We start from the raw sequence: 25,079 nt of genomic DNA, 5'->3' as shown, positions 1-25,079 counted from the left end.
GCCTAGAAACGTTTCTACCTTCCTTATAGTCTGCTTATAGCTATCTGCATGATTGGATAGAAATCCTCACGTTATCTTCACATACATAACGACATATTTGCTTTTCTGGAGGCCCAGAACAAACATTCTCCCATCTTTCCCCAGCCAAGGGACCCTGTGTATAACAGCCTCACTCTCCCATGTTTTTTTCCTGGCTGGTCCCCAGAGTACAAGGCACAGGATGACTTACTCCGACTCACCCTGATTTTCGACCCATACTCTGGGTAGAAAGTCTGCCCACACCTAACCCTTGAGGTGTCCAGCTGTAGGTGACAATGCCTGAAGGGAAACATTTGGTAAGTCACATTAGTTGAGGCTAAGATATCTTTGTCTGATAGAACCATGTGATAATGGACCCAAGAATGACCATTGATCCTTTTCCCATATTCTGACCTTACCTGGAACCCTGTGCTCTCAGATTTTGTGGGGGTGTCTGGTAGATGTGACAGTGACAACAGTTTGATCTTGTGAAGGATTAGGATATCGGGATGCTTCTTAATTCCTACTGTTAGATGAAACAGTTATAAATAAATATAAATTAACCAAAATGAAGTGTCCATCTTTGATTTAGAATTAGTTGTATTATCTTAACTGCTACTGTGGGTCTCTTCTGCTTACTTTCAAATAGGTCATCTACTACATGGGAGAAACATGGATTTTGGAATATTTCTTGGGTAAGTAAAGAACACATTATGTATCATTCTATAAGAAGAGTAGATTATATTACATTGATGAAAAGTAAGTCCCAAGTCATGCCCAAAATATGACCATAAGTGAAGATAAATGGATTGCTAAATGTTAAGATAAGATGGGCACAGTTTTACTTAGTTACTTGAGGCTTTTATCTGAGTTGTATCTAGTGAAAAGAAATCTGGAGGATGCTTGAAGGCCACACATGCATGTCTGCATTCTATTTTATTTGTCATCTTGACCTTTCAGAAAAAATAAGAACTTTGTAATTAGAGACCCAAACTGAATGTGGGGCTCACTTTTTATAGGCTGTGTGACATTGGGAGAGTTACTTAACTTCTCTGAGCCTCAGCTTTATCATCTGGAAAATAGGGGATGAAACCACTCATATTGTAAAGGTGTTGTTAGGATGGATCATGGCGATTAGGTAGATCAAGCACATAGTGTCATGCCTGGCTTTCATCACTGTATTCATCATCATTACCATCATTGTTCTTAAGTGTCACTGAAATTTGTCTTTTGTAGGTGGAACACAAATAATAATACCTGGGTCGTAACTGAGGAACTAAAACCTTTAACAGTGAACTTGGACTTCCAAAGAAACAATAAAACTGTCTTCAAGGCTTCAAGCTTTGCTGGCTATGTGGGCATGTTAACAGGATTCAAACCAGTAAGGACTCTATTGTCATATAATTTTAAAGGTAGCTTTGTGTCCTGCTTTTAGTATATGTAAAGAAAGGGGGAGTCTAAGAAAATGAGACCCTGAGAATATGGAGCCGCAGTTCATCCCTTTGTACTTCTTGTCCCTTTCCCAGGTTTAAGATTGCATGGTAGAGAAGAGTAGAAAGGAAGTGAAGGTTTCTGAGCCTGTTCTGGGATAAGGAGCATGTGGCGAGGTGTCACAGGGATCAGAGTCTGGGTCTGCTGCTCGCTTAGGCAAGTCAGGCGTTAATTCTCTGCTCCTTAGTTTCCTGTCTGAAAGGTGTAGCCAATAATATCCCACCTACTTATCTCACACACTAGACATGCAAATGCTTTAAACTTTGAAAAAAAGCCGTGTTAACATACGGTTTTATCTTTGCATTTCCCACTACCCAACCCTTTATATACCACTATAAAGTACAGTGATAGGGCCTTAAAGAGGAAGGTTGGAGTTTCTGACTTCATCGCTTTGTCTTTTTCTCAGGGACTGTTTAGTCTGACACTAAATGAACGCTTCAGTATAAATGGTGGTTATCTGGGTGAGTAGAGTGTTCCCAAGTGAACTGGGGGTTTCACAACTGTTTTACTAGGAGGACTGGACTATGCCTTCTGGTTAAGTAGTCTAACCTTTTCCAGATCCTGACCCTGTGTTTGATCTCTTCCAGGTGTCCTAGAATGGATTATGGGAAAGAAAGATGCCATGTGGATAGGGTTTATCACTAGATCAGTTCTGGAAAATAGTACTAGGTAAAGTGGTTGGTTGCTTTATTATCAAATATTTGCTGTAAATTACTCCTATTAAAATATAAAAATATTTCCCAAGCTTCAGCTTAACATCCGTTGAGGAACTGTTGCAGAATGTCTCAGGTGAACCTTGACACTTGTGGAATTATTCATGTTTTCTCTGTGAGCATTGTGTTTTTATAGTGAGGAAATGAATTCTTAAAAGGTACTAGGGATGTCGACACTATATGAAGGGCACCTATGAGTGTTTTTGGTGTACAAAAATAATCACCCATACACAAGAGAAAAATTGTACAATAAAATCTTCATCTACATGGTAATACATATTAATCTAGAAGTTATATTCTGCTCTGGTACAGAAGAAATTTTACAATAGCAAAATTGCCTTTCCTTCAGCCTGCGCTGAATCCAAATCACTTAGAATAAATGAGTATCAATCCTATTTTTAGTATCTTCCAGGGAATAAGATTTAGTAGTTTTCTTTGATAATCCATTTCAATTTTTAATAGCCCCAATTTTCAAGGTTTACTAAGTCCTATATTCTGCAATTAATATTATTTCCCTTTATTGTTGAGTGAAAGGCATGGACCATAAGGGTGGAGGATGATATCTTGAGGCCATTTTGTTTCTTCTTCAGATTTGAGGGACCTTCCAAAATTCCCTCTTCCCATCTCAGTATTTTACCTCACAAGAGTCAGAGATTTTTCCTCCCAGAGCTATTGCTTACCATCCTTTTTTAAGAAACATATTCCTTAGACACTTGGTTTCCTTTAGTTTCCACAGAGCTAAACACTTCCATTACAAGTCAACTAAAATTTTTTTAAACGTTTCTATGTAGTTATGAAGAAGCCAAGAATATATTGACCAAGACCAAGATACTGGCCCCAGCGTACTTTATCCTGGGAGGCAACCAGTCTGGGGAAGGTTGTGTGATTACACGAGACAGAAAAAAATCTTTGGATGTATATGAGTAAGTACATTTGTTAAAGCAAAATAAGTAGAAACTAAAGCATAAACTGACATACGCACAAGTTTAAGGCATGTAGCCTAAGAGGGAATCTCTCTTTTTGTATCCAGACTTGATCCTAAGCAGGGTCGATGGTATGTGGTAGAAACAAATTACGACCGTTGGAAAAACCCCTTCTTCCTTGATGACCGAAGGACAGCTGCACAGATGTGTCTAAACCGCATAACCCGAGAGGTACATTTACAGTGTCATATACAGAAAGAAACTGTCACCGTTAAAGATTATCTCAGTTCTGGCATTTTTCTTTGGCCTTTATAAACCTCATGTTTATTCAGTATCTCTAGACAATCTCCACTGAGTTTTTGTTTTTACTTTTTAACTTAAAAAGAGCAAAATTTTGCTGTACTTTCCCTTTCTTATTCTAATGCTGGATACCGCTCTGTGAAGTTGAATAACAAACAGGCAAGAATTTAGAAAGGGGACGAAGAGAGAGAAAGAAAAGTAATACAGTAAAACTGTTACCTGTTCCAACAATGACCCCAAGGGAAATTCTGTTAGGGGGATTGGGGGGAGGTTGATTGAAGAACGTCTTGGTTTATAATGACCCACTTGTGTGGATAAGGCTGCTGACTTCTGTATTTAATTTACTGAACAAAACTATTTTTGTGTTTTAGAATATCTCATTTGCAACCCTATATGATGTCCTGTCAACAAAACCTGTCCTCAACAAGGTATTTTAAAAAATCTATGTATATATATTTTTTTCTTTTAGAGAAAGAATTTGGTCCTATGTTTTATCTTTCCCTGTTATATCAGTTTGAGCACAGAACTTATGTTTTTGTAAAACATATGGCTGATTTTTAAAAAATGTTTTTGTGTGGCTAAAACCATAACTTTTGCAATGCAACAAAGAAGTTGATCACCGTGGTTTGATGTCCGAATTGTTCAGAGTATTGTTTACAGCTTTACTTATGCGGCACTTGAGTTAAGCCTAGCATTTGATTCTTGACTTCTTCTATCTGTCAGAAACCTCATGCTGTACTCACAACTAACACCTAGAAGTTCACAAAACAAAGTTTTAAATCCATTTTCACACAGAGCTCTGTGTCTTGTTGGATTAGGGTTTCCCTTAAACTTTATTATATCCTTTTATCTTTTCTTCATACTACAGATAAAAAAATGCAAAACATTTTCTCTAATCATCCCATTTGCTAATAGTCATGCCTCGAATGTTCTGGATGTGCTTCCCTGATTATCCCACTTGTTCCTTCTCTTCTTGGTCCTTTTCCCTAGCTCTCCCTCAAATAAACATGCCTCTAGTGCCCCCGCCAGAACAAAGTCCTACTGTCCTTTAGCATTCAGATCATCCCGGTTTCCGCAGAAAGCCTGTCTTCAGCTCGTGGACCCTGCCCTCCCTCCCACTCCTCCCATATCGTCTCTGTGTGAGCTCACAGTCTGTGACCTCCATGTGAGTTTGCGTGTGTGCTTCGTAATCTGTGTGCCTGCAGTTTCCCTCACTGTATTGGAAATGTTGTAAGGATAAGGATAACCAAAGCTAAACTGTTTATGCTCCATGGTATCAATACACCATTCGGCTTGGCATGACTGTCAGTTATACATTGAGGAGGGTTAAGTTAGCCTTAAAGCACTGGTGGTGCAGCAGCGTGCTGCCCAGGAACGAGCTCCTGTGAAGAACTGGGATTCTCTCCTGAGATTATTTATGTTCATGACCTGGAACAATGGTTCTATTGAAGTTGGTTGCTTTAATTAGTAATATATAATAATTATTTAATATCATATAGTAATATAATATACATTAATATAAATATATTGACTATATAATACATTACATATATCATTATTATTTAATATCAAGTAGTTAATTTAATAAAGCGAATTCTGTAAGTCAGAACATCTTGGAATCGAAAACATCCTTAAAGTGAAAATAATTTTCTTTCAGCTGACTGCATTCACAACGTTGATAGATGTCACCAAAGGTCAGTATGAAGCTTACCTGCGGGACTGCCCAGACCCTTGCATAGGTTGGTGAGCACACGCCTGGCCCGCAGAGCGCGCCGCTGAGACGCGAAGACTCGACTGCAGACGTGGCTACTAGTGCAGCCGTCGGAGCTTCCCCAGACTCAGACTCAGGACAGGTTCTGTGTGTCTTGAGCTTGTCCTCCATGTGTTTCCAGTTTACAGACTGTTTTTGCCCTAACAGGTGATTTTTCTTATTTACAGGTAACTTCTTAAAGTGAAGTAAAACAATCATCTAGAATTTTCTTAGTTTCATTTCACTTTGACATTTAGGGATGGGAATGGGCAATTAAACCACGTGGGATCCACCTCCATGTAACAAATCAAGATTCTCTGTGGGTGTTTAATCCAGTGTGTCTGTGTGAGTACTGTAAAAGCAAATGTCCACGCTATTCAGTTTTTCATTTTTATCTACATATTTGTATGTTTTTCTATATAGCAGTCTTTTCCTCTGGTTCTAACTACTACTAAAATTAATATACCGTTGTTGTCTTTGCTGTTAATGACAATATAATTTCACTACACGTGATCAGGGGGATGAGACAGACATTCAACTGTGTATTTCTTTTAATGGGCAATAAATGGTCCTTTGACTCTGTAAATAGTACTTTTTGGGGTTCATGAAGTGAGCAGTATGCAAGGTGGTCTTTTATACAAAGAAATGAAGTGTTCCTTTTTTCGTAATTTCTCTACCTCCCATTAGCCCCAGGAAGTTGCTAACTTCAAAAACTGAATTCCCAGGTTCTGTGAGTTAGAAAATAAACATGTCAAAGACTTGTGCAAAGTAGGAAGTGAACTCATTTATTTTAAGTATCATTCATTTTTATACTTCTGATCAATATGTATTTTTTTAAAACTTTTAGTGTAATTATTAAAAATGTTTTTCAGAAATCTACTTATGAAAAGTGCCAATAGAACTTGTTAACCTTTCTAACTTTCACAATTAACTGTGAAATGTATGCCATTTGTGCAAGACTGTGTCCACTTCATTTTGTATAATCTGTTGTAATAATGACACTCAATAAACAGTCAATGGAATTGGTGTCAGTCAGCAGTCATGCATGCTGATTGGGTGTGTACATATATGTTGGTTTGAGGGTGGGGGGTTATTAGCGAGAAATACAAGCTGAACATGGTATCTGAATTAAATAGCAAGGGTTATGTAAGTGAGTTACTATTAAATGTATGACTAAATGGTCATAATCTTACATAACTAATAGTTATCACCTCTTAACCCAGTTTGCAGGTGTCCAAAGGCAGCTTTTCCCCCAGATAGGAGGCACTTCCACAAAACTATAGTGATTCCAATATTATTGAAGCAAGAGGAATTACAAGAGGATTTGTGTTAAAACAGGGTTCGATTAATAAAAAAAACTTCAGATTTTGTACCTCTTATAAAAATGAAGTGAGGTAAACTTGATGTATTTTTTAAAATACAGTAACCTTTGATATGCATGATAATAAAGAAGTGAGGTGCTAATTGTTTCAGACTGATTCCTCAGGAGTGAATCAAAGAGTTTGGAGAAAATAATAGGTATTAAAATTATAGGTAGTGTTGTTTAGTGGTAAGGCATTTTATAAAATAGGATATACAGTATAAGCCTATTTACTTAACATTTTATACATGTATTTATGTATAACCAAATATACATCTAGAATATAAAAAGATGACTGGGAGAATGTTAACCAAAATGTTGACTGGTTCCCCCTGGATAGTAGCAAGTGCTATTTTAAGTTTGAAAGCACAAAACTTAATAGTTACAAACATTTATACTTGTAATCCCACTTGCCGAGGATGAAGGTAAGGTTAACTTGCTCAAAGTCGCACTCACAGAAGGGGAACTTGGGGGACAAGTGGAACTGATGGCAAACCTGAAGCTCATGCTGCCTAATGTGCCTGGAGTCCTTTGCCTCTGACCTAGGAGTCTGTGAGGGTCCACGAAGCTGTGGCAGGCTAGCTCATTAGCTTGCAAGCAGGGTAAAAATCACCCTTCATGGTTCTTGATGACAGTGTACTGCACTTGAATTGTAAGTATGCCTTGAGATACTGATCCCTCAACCTTGGGGCACCTAGGCAAGTCCTAGGCATGCAAGCCCCCAGCCCCCAGGCGAGCTGCCTCCTGCTAGCCTCCTCTGGGGCTCCTTGGAGGGCAGGCTTGAGCAGAGTGGGATAGACTGCATCGCCCACCCTGTGGTCTCACCAGGCTGGGGAAGGAGGTGGGGCACACAAGGCATCGAGCAAGTTGGTACGAATCACTGGCCCTGCGGACCAGAAGCGACCTGAGCCAAGTAGATTTTGCCTATCTCAAATACAGAGTCCACAAAAAGATATCTAGCCACTCAGACCTCATTGGTGAGTTCTCTCACTTCTTTTTCACCAGGACCCAAACCTGTCTCGCTGGCAGCAGTAACACCTAGAAGTTGCTGCACCCTTAGGAAGGTTGAGCAAGACCGAGCAGGTGCCCTAACACCTGGCCTTCTGCAGCTCTCACCTCTGGGTGGACAAGGGACCTGTGGCATAGCTGGAGTACATGTTCTAGGTACTACGGAGCCCAGCACACGGCCCCACTGCAGAGGTGGTTGAGACGCATGGGGGCAGTGTGGGCTCCTGGTGAATTCAGCTCCAGGTGGCAGCCAGAACCTTCACATACATCTGACTCCTCTGTCAGATGGAGCTGACAGGCCAATTTGGAGGCATCCAAGCTAGGTGCCCGTGACTGTTCTAACAATGTATGTGCTTTCTGAAAAATAAGGCATCATTATTTTGAAAATAAGATGCAAATTTTGATTTCAAAACACTTTCCCTAAGATACTTTAGTATTACACTTTTCAGTGAAAGAAAAGGCTATTAATCTTCAAATATAATTTCAACATCTGTAAATTCTTGAATGGTTGTCAATATATTTTAAATTTATCACCCAATTAAACATACAAAATTGATCTTCAATGATTTTCAAAAATTTAAAGCAATTATAAAGTCTCGATCAATAATTGTGTATAGCAATTTCAAATAGAAAATATGCTATAAAAAATGCTAAATCTGTAGTTTAAAATATTTGATGTGTTGTATCTTCCCTGATACTTTGTCTTTTGTTCATAATTTATACATTTCATATAATTATTTAATATAAAGGAAATGTAATGAATTTTTACCAAATCCTCACATCCACTCCAGTTCACCTTGGCGTCCCTCACAAACACTGTCCTTGCCTGTATGTGCCGTGGCATGCAAACAGGCTGGAAAACATCAGAGCTCTGATTCCTCTATCACCAGTTAGGTTGACGGGGGACAAGTCACTTAACTTCCTTGTGCCTTTATATTTGCTTTTGTAAAATGAGGGGTTAGTCCCAATTTTCTCTTAAGGGTTTTTCTAGCTTTATAAATCTACATTTAAACTTTATTTCAGGTTAGCAGGGAACTCAGTAGTCACCAACACCCAGGCGTGGCTGGACACATCAGGACCACTGTAGTGTGTGTTACTCATACACATGAGTGAATCCAGTCAAAATTTTCATACCAAGTATTTCAAAATGATGATGCTCATTGGCAGAAAGCACATTGAGCAGTCATGGGCAGCTAGCTCAGATGTCCACAAAACTGCCTATCGGCTGCAAATGACATTGTTTTTATACGTACATAACATATATAACACCATGTTTATTTTATATACATATATAGAATTTATATATATAATATATATGTCATTTGTACACACAGAGATTGACAGTAAATATGTTTAATTTTGATAACGTAGTAACTGAGTTCAATGCCAACCCTGTTTGAATATCAGAAAAACATAATAAATTCAACTTATGCTCTATGATAGTCCAGTGAGCTACACAATTTCAGCCCTTCCCATGTTATAGATAACAAATAATGAGACTGGGTTGATAGCATTATTTCAAAATATTATGATAAGAGATAGGAGTCCTAACAAGTCAACATGCCCGAGGTGTGAGGGGTGAATGAAATCTCACTACGTCAAAGGGCAATAACCAACGAGAAATAACTTGGTGCCAATACCAGTTTCTGTTTTTCACATATGCTGGTACAATGGACCGTATTACCAAATGGAATAAGTGAGACTTTTTACCTTAGTTACTGAGAAACAGCATGTAAATCTAACATCCAGTGTGAATGGCTCTGTCATTATCAGTAGAGACTTAAATTTATTGTCTTAGTACAGAGAATCAAGTTTCAGTATTTAATTACATTTTTGTTTCTAATTATTAACTTACAGTTGCTGGGTGGCATCCCTCTTCATGGATCTTAACAAATGAAAGGAAGAATGCTCCTTTCCATTTTTTTCCTCCTTTTCCACTCCCTCTCTGGTGACTATTGTGTCACAGAAGGAAGCTGCTGTCATCAAAGAGGATTAATTAAATCATTGCCTTGGGCAAGGGCTGCTAAAAGTTGGTTGATACAAGAGCTTGAAGCCAGACTTTGCAGCTATTTGGAAAAGGACATAATTCTCTTGTCTCTAGTTACAGAGAATGTTATAATCCATTTTTCACTCTTAGTAAAGCCTATTAGTTCTCCTCAGAAGAGCCAGCACTGGGTTAGTAAAAAAGGCTCGATTCAAAGATATCTATGAAAACGCTGAGAAGAGTATAAATGGGTTCTTTGGCTGCAGGTGAGTAAAGGTTGGATACTCCATGGCTTCCACTTTTCCTGTGTACCTTGGAGTTGGGATGAGGGGGTATGTGAGTAGTAACTAATAGCAAGGCTGGGGCAATAATAATTAGTAACTACAGGGTTGACTCAGGTGATAAGGCAAATTCCCTAAACATTCGGGTACAGAGTGGTTTGTGCCCATATGGCTTGGCTCATAATCCACCAAAAAGTGGCTGATCACAGATTCTGTGAATCATTCACGGACTTTAAATTCTGGTAGCAGCTACTCGACTGCTTGTTCGTATCACCATGAGCACTATCAACAGGTAGGCAAATGAAGAAAATTAGGCTGAAATAAATTAAAATGTTCCTTGCTAATATCTCTAAAACAGGAATAAAAACTAGGATGGGAAAGAAATTACAATATTGTAATGACTAGTGGATTTTTTTCACAAATTAGTTATCAGTTATTCCTAACTAGCACCCTCTGAAAACTTTCCTTTATGAGCTTCCTGTTAAATATTTAACCATGATTTTACAGTAAATTATCATTTGAGTATCTTACAATTTTTTACCACTGTAATTGTATTGATTTTAGAAATCTCCGTGTATTTACTACACTTACGAGAATGCCAGCTAATTTGATGAGTTCTGAACTAAAGAGATTTTTGGATTCTGGCTGCATAAAGCCTCAGCTATCTTCATACTCCTTGCAAACCCTACTCAATGGGAAACACCACAAAATCCTCTAAGAGCACATTGTAGAAAGCCTTCGTAAAGCCGTAATTAATGGGTCAGCTGTAATTAGTGGGTCAGTAGAGTTTATTAGTACTGTTAAAGCTGAATTACAGACCACTGGCAAGCTTATAGAGGCTTACTGAGGACTTGGATTTTTTGTCTTCTGCTAGGTTCCTTGTCGCCCCAGCAGGTGCCTTTTGGCACACGGCCACACTTGAGGCAGCACACATGGCAGAGATTCAAAGGCAGCAAGCCTGCCCTCTGGAAAAGCAAAGGCTACATACACAACAGGCCTCCGGGGTAATGTGCTGTGGGTTGCTCTCGAAGATCAAGGGAAAATTTGACTCGGCACAATGGGTTAAGTAAAAATGTTTAAAACCAGGACACAGAAGAAAAATTAGACAAACTCTTCCAGGACACAGCAAGCATAGCTAAGAACTGTGGCGTGTGGCTCATATGAGTGGTGTGTGGCTGGGAGGGAGGGAAGTAGAGCAAATAATCATTTGGTTTCGATGTTTCAGTCACCCACGTTAAACAATATTGGTATTGGGGCTGGTGCTAGATTTCTATTAATATATAGGAGGAAAATAAAACTTAATCCTTACCTTACACCATACCAAAAAATTACTTAAAATAGATGATAGAACTAAATGTAAATGCTAACCATAAAACTTCCAGAAGAAAAGATACCAAAAAAAACCCCTTAATAATCTTGGCATAGGCAAATATTTCTTAAGACACAAAGTACCAACCATTGAAAATGTATATAATAATTAACATCTTCTGATCTTAGAGAAATAAAAATGCAAGCCACAGACTGGGAGAATATATTTGCAATAAATATATATGACAAACAACTATTTTCCAGAATATATAAAGAATTCTTAGAACTTCAGTTGTTTGTCGTTAGGATAAATTTCTAGAAATTAAACTGCTCTGTCAAACATATCTTGAAAAATTTTAGTACATATTGCCAAACTACAGGTAGTACCAATTTTTATGGACCTTTTTAGTGAGAAATGGGAGCAGAGGTCTCTTTCCAGAAACCCTTAGTAAATATTCTTAAATTTGATTAAAAACCAGTCTTTTTGAAAGGTTTTCCAATGACTAGTTTAAAATCAATTTATCTCATGTACCATTGAATTTACTGCATCTTAAATTCGATATTAATTTCAAATCATAACAATGAATATGATTTACCTATTAGCAGACTTGAAAAGGAATAGCTAAGTATATATTTGCATTTTTCTCAGCTGAAACTTTTATGTCTGAGATATACTATTATAGGAGTATTCCACCTGTCAAAACTGTTGAAGCGAAGATTCCCTTTGCCATAGCTAAACAAGATGTCCGATCCTTCTCAGTATTTCAGCATATTAAAGACCTTGAACCTCTCTTTGGAATACCTGGAAAATTTACTCATTATTCAGTAGATATTGAACACCTTCTACATTCCAGGAACTGCTCTAAAGAGTAGAGATATTGCAGTGGACAAAGAGAGAAAAATTCCTGTCTTTACAGAACTTATATTCTAAGTGAGGGGGTGGGAGACAGACAAAAGTATATAGTAGTAATACCTGTGTCTTAAACATTTCTGAGGGATGTGGGGGTAGTAAGGGTGAGAGAATGGAAAGATGGGGAGATAATTAAACTGACATTGTGGGAAAACTGCACATCTAAGATCTACTACAATAAAGGCTCTTTAGCTTCTGCCTCGTTAGCTAAGAAAAGGAAAATCCACAAAGAATATTTAGCCAGGACATGTTCACAAAGAACACATGGAAGCAACTGTGGGTTTTGGTAGACAATAGGTGTTTAAAATTCTGCCCTGGAAATTGATTTAAAATATGTTGGTTAAAACATTGAAAAGTAAGCAAAACATCACTACAGGTTGAGCATCCCAAATCTGAAATGCTCCAAAATGTGAAACTTTTTGAGTGCTGACATGATGCTCAAAGTAAATGCTCATTGGAGCATTTCAGATTCTGAAATCTGGGATGTTCAACTGGTGTAATGCAAATATTCCACAATCCGAAATACTTCTGGCCCTAAGTATTTTGGGTAAGAAATATTTAACCTGAATTGTCTAAGTTTGAGAAAAATTTTGGCTCTTCTTTTCCTGTGCCTTTTCCTCTGACATAGATATATACCTTAAATTTGTACAGCACTTATAGTCAAACATTTTTATGAACACTATTTCAGTTGATAGAATAATCCATGCCTATTTCTAGTCTAGGAAAATTCCGAATATAACTGTGAGACAACAGGTGATGGTCACACTGGTGAGTGAAATTTTTGTAAATAGTGACGGAGATGGGAGAACTCTTAAGTTTATGCATTCACAGTCTCACTAAAAGTGAAGTTTAACACAAATGTTAAATACTACCACTGTGAATTGATATAGCCCTTTATATCTTTCAAAGCCTTTTTGTTACCTGATCAACAGAAAAGCCTTAAGCAGGCAGCTATACTCTGGAGGTATAGTTTATTAAAGGTGAGGATTTCTAGCAAAATAACTTAATATTTACAAATATATGATTTATTTTCAAATTAATCACATGTGACTTGTTACACATGTATATAAGGGAAAAGAAACTACACTTAGGAAAAGCCTGAATGCAAGAAATGCATTTAGTATGTAAAAGAGACATACTAGAACTCCGTTGTATGGAAACTTTATGCTGTGATTAATTTTTCAAATAACCAAATCAACAGCTCTCTAAATTGCTGGCCCAAAATTTCTTTTGTTACATTTCTAAGTCTGTAAAGATGAAATGAACTAGTAATATAATTAGAAACATATATATATACAAGTTGACTATCCCTTATCCAAAATGCTTGGAACCAGAAGTGTTTGGATTTTGAATGTTTTCAAATTTTTGAGTATTTTCATCGTACTTACTGGTTGAGCATCCCTAATGTGAAAATCCAAAATGCCAAAATGCTCCAACAAGTATTTCTTTTGAGCATAATGTTGGAACACAAAAAGTTTTGGATTTTAGAGCATTTCAGATTAGGGATACTCAACGTGTCTGTGTGTGTATGTGTGTGTGTACACATGCATCGAAGTCATTTGTAGGCACAGAGTTTCCTTCTGTTCCTTAATTTTCAGGAAACGACCCAGTTAGTAACACCAGTGAATTGAAGAAGAAATCATATATGTAAAATCAGGGAATGTTAGAGTAACAATTAGAGTTGTACAAGAACAGGAAATGCTGGCTCTTGCAGTCAAGGCAACTGGGCACCTACAGTGAAATAAGTAAAATCCAGAGTCAATATCCTTTTGACAAATGAGCTGCTTAAAGAAAAATGGACAAGAAACAAGTCAGTGTACTTTTGAGTAAATATAAGACTATTCTCTATACAGTACATGTATTAATCATGCTTTTTATTTTCTGTATTTTATGATGTTTTGACATCTTAAAAAGCTTGCTGGTTAGTAAGGAACCACCCCTCACAGGGCTAGCCCTTTCTAGAGACAGTAAAGGGCTTGGCCAAGAGCAGTTCTTTAATATACAAACCAATCAATCTCAGGTCTACAGCCCCAACCACCACCTTATCTAACTCTCCTAACACAAAGCCTGTATTTCCCTTGCCCTAAATCATCCCAGGGCAAGGTACCAGGCAATTAGAGACCATCCCTATAGCCGAACACCCACCAGAATTATTCAAACTAGCCAATCTTAAACTGCCTTGCCTTGCCTTGCCTTGCCTTTCCTGAGGAAACTCCAATAAAGGCTCTAACTAGGCTTTTTCCCATTGCTCTTGTTTTCTGCCACCTAACCAAAATTTCGTGCTTTCCCCTATGACCCTATGGGATTCTGGTGACCTCCTCTCTAGAATCTGTGAGTATAATAAACTTCTTCCTTCCAAGTCTAATTCTCATTTCCTCCTGTGGCCACACCGAATTTTATTATACCATATCCAACATTTACATTCTTAGAACAGTATATAAAACAAATATAACTAACAAATAATAGAGTATATGTTTCACTATAAGAAAAATGGTCTCAAGTTGAATCAATCTTTCTGGCTAATCAATATGTCATTTTTCATGTCCTGATTTTTTTACATTTAAAACTGTTAAGCCATGATTCAACAAATTCTAAAGCATAAATGAGTATGTCAATTTAAATGAAAATACAATTCAGAGTTGTACATAGGGTATACATTTATTAATAGTGAAAAACCATTTACCCAAAGTGAATGTTTACAAAATACAAAGAGTATCTCCACAGTCTGCCTAGCTTATTATTTTAGGCATTCTCTCAACCTGCATAGGGTTCTCTCTCACTCATTTGACCATTTCTCCCTCTGTCTCTAATCAAAATTTTATCTTAAAAATTAAGACAAACAGGAATATTTAATGCCTAACCTTTTAGCAATAGTTACTATGGAAAAAATATTAAACAAATTATCTGCTGTCAAGCCCTAGGTATTTTAAAACTAAATTATCTACTAAAATAGAAAAATAATAGACTAAATAACAGCAGCTGTAACACAAATAAGCAATTTCAATAATGTTCATAGGTATTATGTTAATAACTAAGAGATAAATACAATTTTTCCACTGTATCTATCTTTACTATGCATGCAGAGAAAGAGAGAAAGAGCGTGCACACAAGCCGCAATATGTAAGGCTTGGCTTGAGTATACCAAGATGAAGTTTTTCCCCTTTTCTGCTTAAAGTCTAGAAAATATAGAATTTGAGTATTCACGTAATGTAACTTACTGTTCCAACTTCCCTGAAGTTAGGCCAACTGGATAGGAATTCCTCATTCTGAATTGGTAGTTTTCTGAATAGGTTTTATTAAAGTTGGAGACATATATCTTACATAAATTAAGTAGTAACACACCTAGGGAAATCCTCATTTAATACTCCTTGATTTGACGTTATAGTTTTATACTGAGATATCAAGCAGGTAAGAATTTAAAGGAATATCCACCAAGTTCTTTTTTTATGGAGTATTTCAGTCAATTGTTAACAAATTTAAAACTACTTGGTACTAATTCTTCATATTTTATTCAAGGAAGAATCTATAAGGTTGACTTATTTATTGTTGACTGGCTCTTTGAAGCCTTACTGAGTATATGGAAAATTTGGGATAAAAAGGTAAATCATCTTTTAAAAGTTGATTTACATAGTAATGAAGAAGTCACATAAATTTTTTTGCTCAATTCTTTATCTGTGAACCTGCTTTTCCCTCCCTATACACAAAAGCAACTTGCTGTGCTTTGGGTCTTAAATTACCATCTCAAAAGGCAAGTTTGTCTGAAGGCATACAGAGTCTTACTGTGCTGTTACATAAACTTAGTTGTATTTATCCCTACTTGAAAGAGTTTAGTTTTTCATTTAAAATTAATCACATATTACTTGTCTGTGCAGAAATATTCCCTAATTATATAAAGATTTTTAAAAATTTTTAGACTGAGGCAATATATATAGGATTTGGAATTCTGGAAAATACTTATCTAATACATAATGATGTAAGTTCTAGGTACTAAGGACATATGTTCTAAACTTATTATCCAATTTGAATGGATTAATATATACCTACAACTTCCTAGGTATAACTATCTATAACTTCCTAGGTATCCTGGATATGTTTATAACCTGCTCTATTCATAGTAATTAGGATCTACAGGTTTCTAAAAGAACTTTAGACCCCATAGCAGCAATACTGGCATTATTTGGAAGACTTGTCTAATGGCTGGGCTTTATAATAAATAATATAGTTCTCTAACTCTTAACCATTGCTCTTCTCTGAATAGCCTAAAACTATATATAGAACACTGACTTTGCTATATAGAATTCAACATAATTTCCGAAAAAGATACTTTATAGATAAGTCCAAACTTTATTTAAAACTACATTTTAAATGTAACTTTATCAAACATCACAATGGGAAAAAAGAATCAAGACCAAAAAGGAAAAGGAAAAATTACACAGCGTATCAAGGCTTAAATCTGTCCAGAATTCAGTTTCTGATGTTTTAAACTACCATGGGCAGAAATTAGCACACCTATCAAAAATGCAGTGTCAAACTAATTTACATTTTTATACAGATCAAAACAGATGTTTATTTAGTATCATTTTCAAATATGCATTGACTATGTAAAGAAAGAGAGTTAGATGAGCCTCTGAAGATATCTCATATAGTTTGGGCTCCCACTGTTTCTGAAAAACAGAATAATAATGCCTTATTAATTATTATTGAATTACTAGAAATTAATTTAACATTGTTCTCTTCCATTAAAGCTTTTACTTTTAATGTAAAGTTATTTTATAAGAAATCTTGACTTAGCTTGCTAAAACGATTCCCTGATAGCACACAGTAAAAAAGAACAAGTGAGAGTGTTGATTTCAAGATAGCAGACTGAGCAAACACTTCCTGTCTCTGTAAAAAACTCCACTAGAAAAAAAAAAACTGTAAAAAGGAATAAATCTAGATCAACAAAAGAAGAGTAGTTCTGAGAAAACAGAAAACAGATGATATCAACACATTACTAGAATGCTCAAAGCAGATGGGGGTATACTGAAAGACAGCAGACGAAGCTGCAGCCTAGAAACACTACAAGAGGCTGCATTAAGATGGGCACCATATTCTAACCAGCAGAACTGGGCTGAAAACTGGCAATTAACTGAAGGTTTGATATCTGAATGGTCTGTCCTTCTCCTCACCCTATTTCCAAGAAAAACAAAAGAAGAAAATACTATATGCTTTTAATCAATTCATGATTTGATGGAAAATAACAAAAAGAAAATCCTTTGACCTTGATACAAGAAACATTCTCAGAGCTGCCCAGGGGTTGAGCTATCACACTCGGAAAGAAAAAAATATGGAACTACTGCTTGGCTCTATGAGGAATGATATTTATAAAGAATCATCCTCATAAAAAGTGCAGAGTATTTATTATAGTTGCAAAAACTAAATATTATAGTTACAAACTAAATGCTTGTAAATACTTTACAAGCATTACTTTAATAACCTTAATAATGTAAGAATATAGGTACAAGTGAACAGAGAAAGTGGAAAGAAAGAGGGAGGAGAAGTAGAGGGGTAATGACCAAAGTTGATGGAACTAGAAAAATGTATAAATCTAAAATAACAAAGGTAAAAAAAAGAAAAACCAAAAATAATACTAACACTGAGAGGAGGAGAAGAGGTAGGACTAAATACATACTTGTCACAAGAGAGGTAAGAGACATTTTTATCTGAATTTAAAACATTAAGAAAAATCATAAAATATTTAGTCTCCTCCAAAAACTAAAAAATCATTTAAAAAAGGTTTTTGCTATTTATCATTGTTTGTTCCTTTCTTTAATAATGCACACGTATTACTGTGCTAAAACTGAAGAGTTTAAAAATAGAAAAAAATTATCTGACAATGCTGTTTTATAAATTACATAGCTGAACTAAAAGTTTTACAGAATTATGCTTTTTTTACAATATTTGGTTTAAATTTCCCAGGTACTAGTAGCACATTTAAAAAAAACAAAATAGTAGAATTAAGATTCAAGAATTTTTTCAATATAAGGTTAAAATTGATAATTCTTACCAGGTTCTTTTAGTGTCTGAGAATTTCCAGCTAATTCTTCAGTCTGCATTTCACATATTTCACCAGATAAATGGTTTTTCTGTTCTTCCTCTACCATTTTCTTCCTTAGATCTGCCTTTGGAATGAAAATTAAAAATACAAATCATTTTTCACTTTAACAATATACGTTATATAAACATAAGTTTAATTAAAGAGAACCAAATACCTCTGAATATATTGTCAATTTAAGTGGTAAATCTTCAAGTTTTACAAAATCTTCTTCATCAGACTTCTGACTTATGTTACCAGATTCTGCTTCCTGTAAGATAAATTATATTTAATGAAAAACACGCACGGTATCTCTGGATCTAAACTGAAGTCATCCACACCAAGAAATAAAGTGGATTCTTATATATATAACTATGTATCAGTAATTCTATCCATATTTGGTTTTCTTCTGTATTCAGCTCCATAAATAATTCAGAAATACAGAGCTGAAAGGAAGGCCTACACTTCGCAGCTGTGAGTACACTGTCAAGCTTTTTTGTTCTCATTTTAACAAAAAAAGAGCCAGTTAATACATGCTACAGGAAGAAATAGTAGTAGTTATACTGAGGGCTAAAATAATTATAGACTACATCAGAGCTGTATCTAGCAGATATAAGTAAATATTTATAAACATTTCAATATATCAACTCGATGAGGCTCCATTAGAAATCTGAGATATGAATTTAGCAACTTCCTTTTGTGAACATCTCACAAAACTGTTTTTCTTAAACTTGAATTCTTTTCTTCTCCTACTTCTCCCTTCTCATTTTTAATAGTATCATCAGTCTACAAAGTACCCGAGAAGAAATGTTAGGTTTTTCTTTTTTTTTACAATATTTTTTACCCATCCTACTCTCATTCAGCTCATATTTCGTACTTATGTAATAGTAGAGCTTCCTAACATAGCTTCCTTGACATCTTCCAGAGTCATTAGATTTATCTTCATAGATCATAATTTTGACCATTTCACTTTCTTGCACAAAAGCCTTCAGTAGGGGTTCCTGCCTAAAATTCAAATTCAAGAACCTCTATAATCTAACTTCGAGTTAATTAATTTCAATTGAATGTCTTCTACGGCAACTCTACACCCTGATCAAATGATAATAAGAATAAATCTGGCCACATGTGATGGCTCATAACTGTAATCCTAGAACTTTGGGAGTTCAAGGCAGGAGGATCACATAAGCACAGGAGTTTGAGGCTGCAGTGAGCTATGATGATGCCACTGCACTCTAGCCTGGGCAACGAAGTGAGACTCTGTCTCAAAAACATACATACATAAATCTAACAGGTAATTCTGAGTTTTAAATGCATAATTTTACTGGCAAACAAAACAGTTAAAAGAGCTTTTCTTTCTATTAATATTTTTGAAACATTATAAACCCCCTTTTTGAGAAATTATGAAATCATAACTGTAAATATATTTAAAAACTGAAATTTTTAAAAAATGAAGCATAGTCCTTAGACCTAAAAGTACTTACCCTGGTTCAAATACTATGTTATAAATCTTTTCATTTTTGCTGATAAGAGAAAGTAAATTATGTAAAACATATACAGCACAAGAATCCAAAAAGATAACCTACTTGCTATAAGATTTAGTTGAAACAAAGGTCCAGAGTAAAACTAAACTTACATTCTTCCTATCGTTGAAGAAAAATCTGAGGCACAATAAAATTTTAAAGACTTTAATTGAGTAAAAAGTAATTTATGAACTGGGGAACACCAGACCAAAACAAGCTTAATGTTCCAATGACAAAATATCAGAGGAAAGTATTTATTGGGAAAATATGGAAGCAAAATAAATTATTTGATTTGTTTAAATTATAAAATTTTCTTATTTTAGGTACCTTATTGGAAGTTCCCAGTCACATAATCATGTTAGTTGGCTGCTTAAGATTGGCTGGGATTAAGTGTTTAGTTCTGTCTAACATAAGCATTTATCAGAAATGATCCAAGTTAAGTTTTGTTTATGTTTGCAATTTAAGCCAGATTAAGGCTATTTTTAAGGCCTTTGGTATTCGTTGATCAGGAATTTTTTAAGCCTGGTCTCCATGTTAATTTTCATTTAATATCACCACAAGTGCGTATTTCTTAACATATCTTTCTGTCATTTACTGTGTAGAGATAAGGACTCTACTGCTGTCAAACTGTTTTACTTCACACCCCAAATGCAAACCTTTAGGTTTATCAAAGATTTAGTGAGGAAGTTGAGAATGGGTAGTGTAAAAGAAAAATGATGATTCATGTATCATTATCACTTCAGATCTGACCTTGAACTCTCTCAAAATTGCCACCTACAACTCATCTCTTAGGTTCTCAAAACTATAAAAAGTAGAACAGCTTGTAGGTTTTGAGATGGTGATCTCAATTCACTACCACCCTTCTGCTCAAGTTTAAAGTGTGAATAAAAAATAAAAATGTTACAACAGGTTCTAAATCTAAACACAAAATGGAGTTTAGTTAATATGCTGAAAATGTTAACCTGAAAATGAAGAAATATGCACAGAAATGAAAAGCAGAAATATTTGGAAATGTAAATGATACTTACATAGTCATTTACTAGCACTGGAGATTCAGTATCAGGACTTCCAGCCAGAGAACTTTCAGGAGTTTCCTGAGCAGACTTAACTTCTTTGACTCTAGGCACTAAGGTTTCAATTTCAGTAAAAGGTAATGGCAAAGGGTTAGGCTGTTTAGATGAATCGATAGTAGTAAGCGAGTCCTTATGGGCAGTGCTATTTAAAGGTTGCTCATTTTCCAAGATATTGAGGTAACACGGTTTCACAGGAGAGCTATCTTGGTCATCTGTCATCAAAAGAAATGCTTAGTATTAGTATAATGCAACAGATGTTAAATTTTGCCCTCTATTATTACAATATGGATGAATGAGAGTAATCAAGACATTTAAGACCAAAAAGAAAAGAAAACTACAAATTTTCCTTATCGATGATTCCCAAATTTAGTTGATTAGAATCATCTGGGGATGTTTCAAAAATGAGATTCCTAAAATCCACCCAATTTCTAATGAATCATGACTTTTAGAGATAAAACCCACAAATAGGTTTTTTTTTTTTTTTTTTTTTAAATCCTCCACATTTGTACCTAAAGGTGTTCCTTACAGAATTTTTCTGTGCAGGAAAATATTTGTTGACTTTTCTTTAACTGCTGTTTGCAGAAATAATGCCTCCTTATGTTTTCTACAAAGGATTACATGAGGTCCAAAGTGCCTTCAAACTTACATTTGCTAAGAATTTAGAGTTTTTTAGCTTTTAAGTACTTTATAAAGGGCACTTTAAATAATCTTAAAATTGAACACTTATTTAAATTTACCTTTACTAGTGAGTTCTTGTTCTGATGGGACATTTTTGCTTTCTGCTGTTTTTTCAAAGTCATGTTGTAGAACCTAGAAGGAAAAAGATTTTTAATAGTAGGGTCTAAAATATATGGTCATTTTATAAACAGATGGTTATTCATGTGTGGCTTTTGTCCAACCAGAGACTTTCACACAAGAGAAATTTTTTCTTTTGCTAGAGACAAGGTCTCACTATGTTGCCCAGGAAGGTCTTGAACTCCTGGCCTCAAGTGATCCTCCCACCTTGGCCTCCCAAAGGATTACAGGCATAAGCTACTATCCTTGGCCCCAAGAGAATTAAAATATCTTTTAAAAGTGTTTCAAGAAGGAGGCTTTGGTTGCAATTTCAAGATGGCTAAGAAAAAAGTTTCCTTTTTTTCCTTAAATAACCTCAAAATAATACAGAGAACTGGAATAAAATAGATTTTATTATTTTTTTTCAGACTCTATCTTAAATGAAACTACAAGACACATATATATGCAGACATTAAGTGAATGGGAAAGGAACTAAGCAGGAGGAGGAGAAGATTAACAAAGTTAAATGCCTTCAGCAGAGGAATGGAACAAAAACTGTGTTTCACCTCATAACTGGAAGTACCAGATCAAGAGAGAAAAGGGTATGGTGGTGGGGCATGCGCTGGTGATGAAAAGGGAGTGGTGGAAGTTGTCTAAAACTATTTAAGAAAAATGTGGACATCTGGGTTCCCTGCTCCAACTTCAACAGAAAATGGGAGATTATAATAATATTTTAGAGAATTCAACTAGTGAGCCTCAGACCTGGGGGCCAACTGGGACTAGGGGTGGGGTACAGAAGGCACAAATGAAGTATCATACTGAAAACAGAAGAATTTAGTGCAAGTGTGTATGATGGTGGGATCTCACCCCTTTCCCACATCTAATTCCAGAATACCAGAAGCTAAGCTTATATACACCAGGTAGGAGACTAGAAGATCCTTCTTTGGAGAATCTAAATCACCCCAAAGGGAAGACAAATAGATACTGACATTTTGGCAATTTCTATGAAAATGCTGGCTCTCTCACCAAATGCCCTGCAGTGAAGCCCAAGAAACCTCCAATCCACTTTTTGGTATATCATTCTTTACTACAAACAACCAAGGTTAAGCAGATATTTGAAGAAAGCCTCTAGATAGATAACAGAAGATACTGCTTCCATAAAATAACAGCACACTATAAAAATGGAACAATCAGGAAAAAAAAAGAAAAAAGTATTTAGAAATTAAAAATATGACAGCTAAAATAAAAATAATTTCATATAATTCAACTGCTAAGGTCAAGAAAATCTCCGAGAGAGTAAAACAAAAAGATAAGGCGAATAAGGACAATAAAAGGAAGAGAAGAGAAAATTAGACCAACACATGAGGGTTAATAATGTCTGATAATATTAATTCCAGGAGAGAAAAGAAAAAATGGTGTGGAAGAAATAAAGAAAATAAAAGAAAATGTACCAAACCAAAGGACATAATACAGATTTTAAAAACCATTGGTAACCCACTACAGTGAATGAAAAAAGACTCCAACACACAATTTTACAGACTCACTGTAAAATTTCAGAATTCCAAGAGGAAAAAACTTCTACATTAGGGAGGAAAAATAAGACATATCATAGTCCCCTCTTATCCACGGGAGCACACTGTGTTTTTCCATATCTATGATAAAGTTTAATTTATAAATTAGGCATAGTAAGAGATTAACAATAAAAAAATAGAACAATTATAACAATGTGCCAGCATCACTACTTTTGCACTTTGAGGCCATTACTAAGTCAAATAAGGCTCACTTGAACACAAGCACGGTAATACCGTGAAAGTCAATCTGTTAACCTCAACAACTATTAAGCGGTTGACAGGCAGGTAGCATATACAGTGTGAACATGCTGGACAACGGGATCATTCATATCCTAGGCAGAACAGAGTAGGCCGGCCAGAAATTTCATCATGCTCTTCAAAATGGCACACAACTTTAAACTTATGAATTTTTTATTTCTGGAATTTTCCATTTAATATTTTCAGGCTGCAGTTGACTGCAGGTAAATGAAACTGTGAAAAGCAAAACTGTGACTAAGGGGGGACCACTGTACACAAAGGATGAGAACTAAGAAAGGCATCAGACTTCTCAACAGCAACACCAGAAACTAGATAAAGATGAAGTGACTTCAAAGACCTGAGGGAAAATATTTTCAACATGGAAGATTTTCTCAAACACGTAAAGTCTCAAAATATTTATATTTTATGCACTCTTTCTCAGCGAGTTACTGGGATGTGCTCCACTAAAGTAAGGCAATAAACCAAGAAAGACAAAGATAAAAAGTGGATTCCAGGAACAGAGATAAAGAAAAATGATAAGGGGATTCCTAGGCTGATAGCTATTCAGTAGGTCTAAGGAATAGACAAATCTAGAATGAAGCAGAAAGGGGGAATGTATCAGGAAGGAAAAAAGGGAAGGAAATAAAATGACAAATTTTGTTCATGTAGGAAATTCTACTGGGAGGTTTATACAGCTATTAGAGGATATAGCAAAGACTTGGGTATATGTTCAAGGAAAATGAAGTAAATAAAAAATTGAGATAATTATTAAACTCGAGAAAAATAAGGCTAGGCAATAAACAATATTTACTTGGTTCAGCAGTCAGTAATATTTACATAGTTTGGTTAACTCTAAATACGTGGTTAAATATGGATTTAATCCAAAGACATATATACACATGTGTGCATATTATTCATAAATATAGAAGTAAACAGCAGAAGAAATTGTACAAAGTGTTGCCTACGAGGCAGGATGAGGTGGAGGTAAGAAATGGAATAATTTTATTTTTGTTACATACTATTTCGATGTATGACTAGAAGAAAAATATAAAAGATTAAAGTGCTTTTAAAGTTAAACATTGATGAACATAAAAATAAACTAGTGTTTCAGATTCTAATAAGCATATTAATGAGATTTGTATTCATGAAAATGAGAACGGGGAAAGAATGTAAATTTTGACATTTTTCAGAAGGATCTGCTTTCAGTAGTTAAAATAAGACTTGTGGAAGGTATACATTGGTCTACAATGGAAATACCTGATCGTCATGTTCAGTTTCTTCTGTAGTTTCAGTGTTAGCTTGCAGTGAAGTCTGGACATCCACAGGGCCCTCTTCAAATTCTTCTATTTCTTCATCCTCATTCTCATCTTCTCCACTTCCATAATTAGTTAAAGCCTGAGTTTCAGCTTTAGACAAATCTAAGTTGATTAATACATATTTTTTAGTAAATTTCAGCACTTAAATCTTAGCTACCATTTGTCTGTCGTATTCCCGCATGGCACAGGTGCTTTACATACAATATTTGAAGTCCTTAAAACAGTAAGCACAAGAAAACTGTGTTGCAGAAAGGCCAGGTAACTTAGTCAGGGTCACAGTGAAATTCAAAATCAGAGTTCTCTGACTCTTAATTCTACACTTGTTACATTCTACCAAACTGTTTCAATAAGTGATCTACAAAGAACTAATACATGAACATAGTACAGAGCCTTTAACTTACTAATAGACACTGGGCATCCTTCACTTTCTTCATCTTCCTCTTGATCAGAAATATCAGATCTTACATTT

General features: G+C 35.5%; 2 protein-coding genes across 2 annotated transcripts in view; one reads left to right on the top strand and one right to left on the bottom strand.

Moving 5' to 3' along the window:
- ASAH1 (N-acylsphingosine amidohydrolase (acid ceramidase) 1) overlaps nucleotides 1-5,965 on the top strand; it is an 85,299-nt gene extending 79,334 nt beyond the window's left edge. Inside the window, exons 2-9 of the mRNA XM_012662909.1 lie at nucleotides 668-713; nucleotides 1,255-1,399; nucleotides 1,916-1,970; nucleotides 2,097-2,178; nucleotides 3,014-3,145; nucleotides 3,253-3,376; nucleotides 3,817-3,873; nucleotides 5,103-5,965. Coding sequence (XP_012518363.1) covers nucleotides 668-713; nucleotides 1,255-1,399; nucleotides 1,916-1,970; nucleotides 2,097-2,178; nucleotides 3,014-3,145; nucleotides 3,253-3,376; nucleotides 3,817-3,873; nucleotides 5,103-5,192 — 731 coding nt within the window. The 3' untranslated portion in view covers nucleotides 5,193-5,965. The remainder of the gene's footprint in view (nucleotides 1-667; nucleotides 714-1,254; nucleotides 1,400-1,915; nucleotides 1,971-2,096; nucleotides 2,179-3,013; nucleotides 3,146-3,252; nucleotides 3,377-3,816; nucleotides 3,874-5,102) is intronic.
- A 10,616-nt stretch (nucleotides 5,966-16,581) lies between these two features.
- The window catches only part of PCM1 (pericentriolar material 1), an 84,659-nt gene continuing 76,161 nt past the window's right edge, over nucleotides 16,582-25,079 (bottom strand). Inside the window, exons 30-36 of the mRNA XM_012662908.1 lie at nucleotides 25,012-25,072; nucleotides 24,552-24,712; nucleotides 21,450-21,522; nucleotides 20,668-20,924; nucleotides 18,298-18,390; nucleotides 18,093-18,207; nucleotides 16,582-16,710 (exon numbers count right to left, since the gene is read on the bottom strand). Coding sequence (XP_012518362.1) covers nucleotides 16,685-16,710; nucleotides 18,093-18,207; nucleotides 18,298-18,390; nucleotides 20,668-20,924; nucleotides 21,450-21,522; nucleotides 24,552-24,712; nucleotides 25,012-25,072 — 786 coding nt within the window. The 3' untranslated portion in view covers nucleotides 16,582-16,684. The remainder of the gene's footprint in view (nucleotides 16,711-18,092; nucleotides 18,208-18,297; nucleotides 18,391-20,667; nucleotides 20,925-21,449; nucleotides 21,523-24,551; nucleotides 24,713-25,011; nucleotides 25,073-25,079) is intronic.

Source organism: Propithecus coquereli, unplaced genomic scaffold (assembly GCF_000956105.1).
Source record: "Propithecus coquereli isolate 6110/MARCELLA unplaced genomic scaffold, Pcoq_1.0 Scaffold79, whole genome shotgun sequence".
NCBI lineage: Eukaryota > Metazoa > Chordata > Mammalia > Primates > Indriidae > Propithecus > Propithecus coquereli.
The sequence above is the reverse complement of the archived record's forward strand: the minus strand, read 5'-3'. Positions and strand labels throughout refer to the sequence as shown.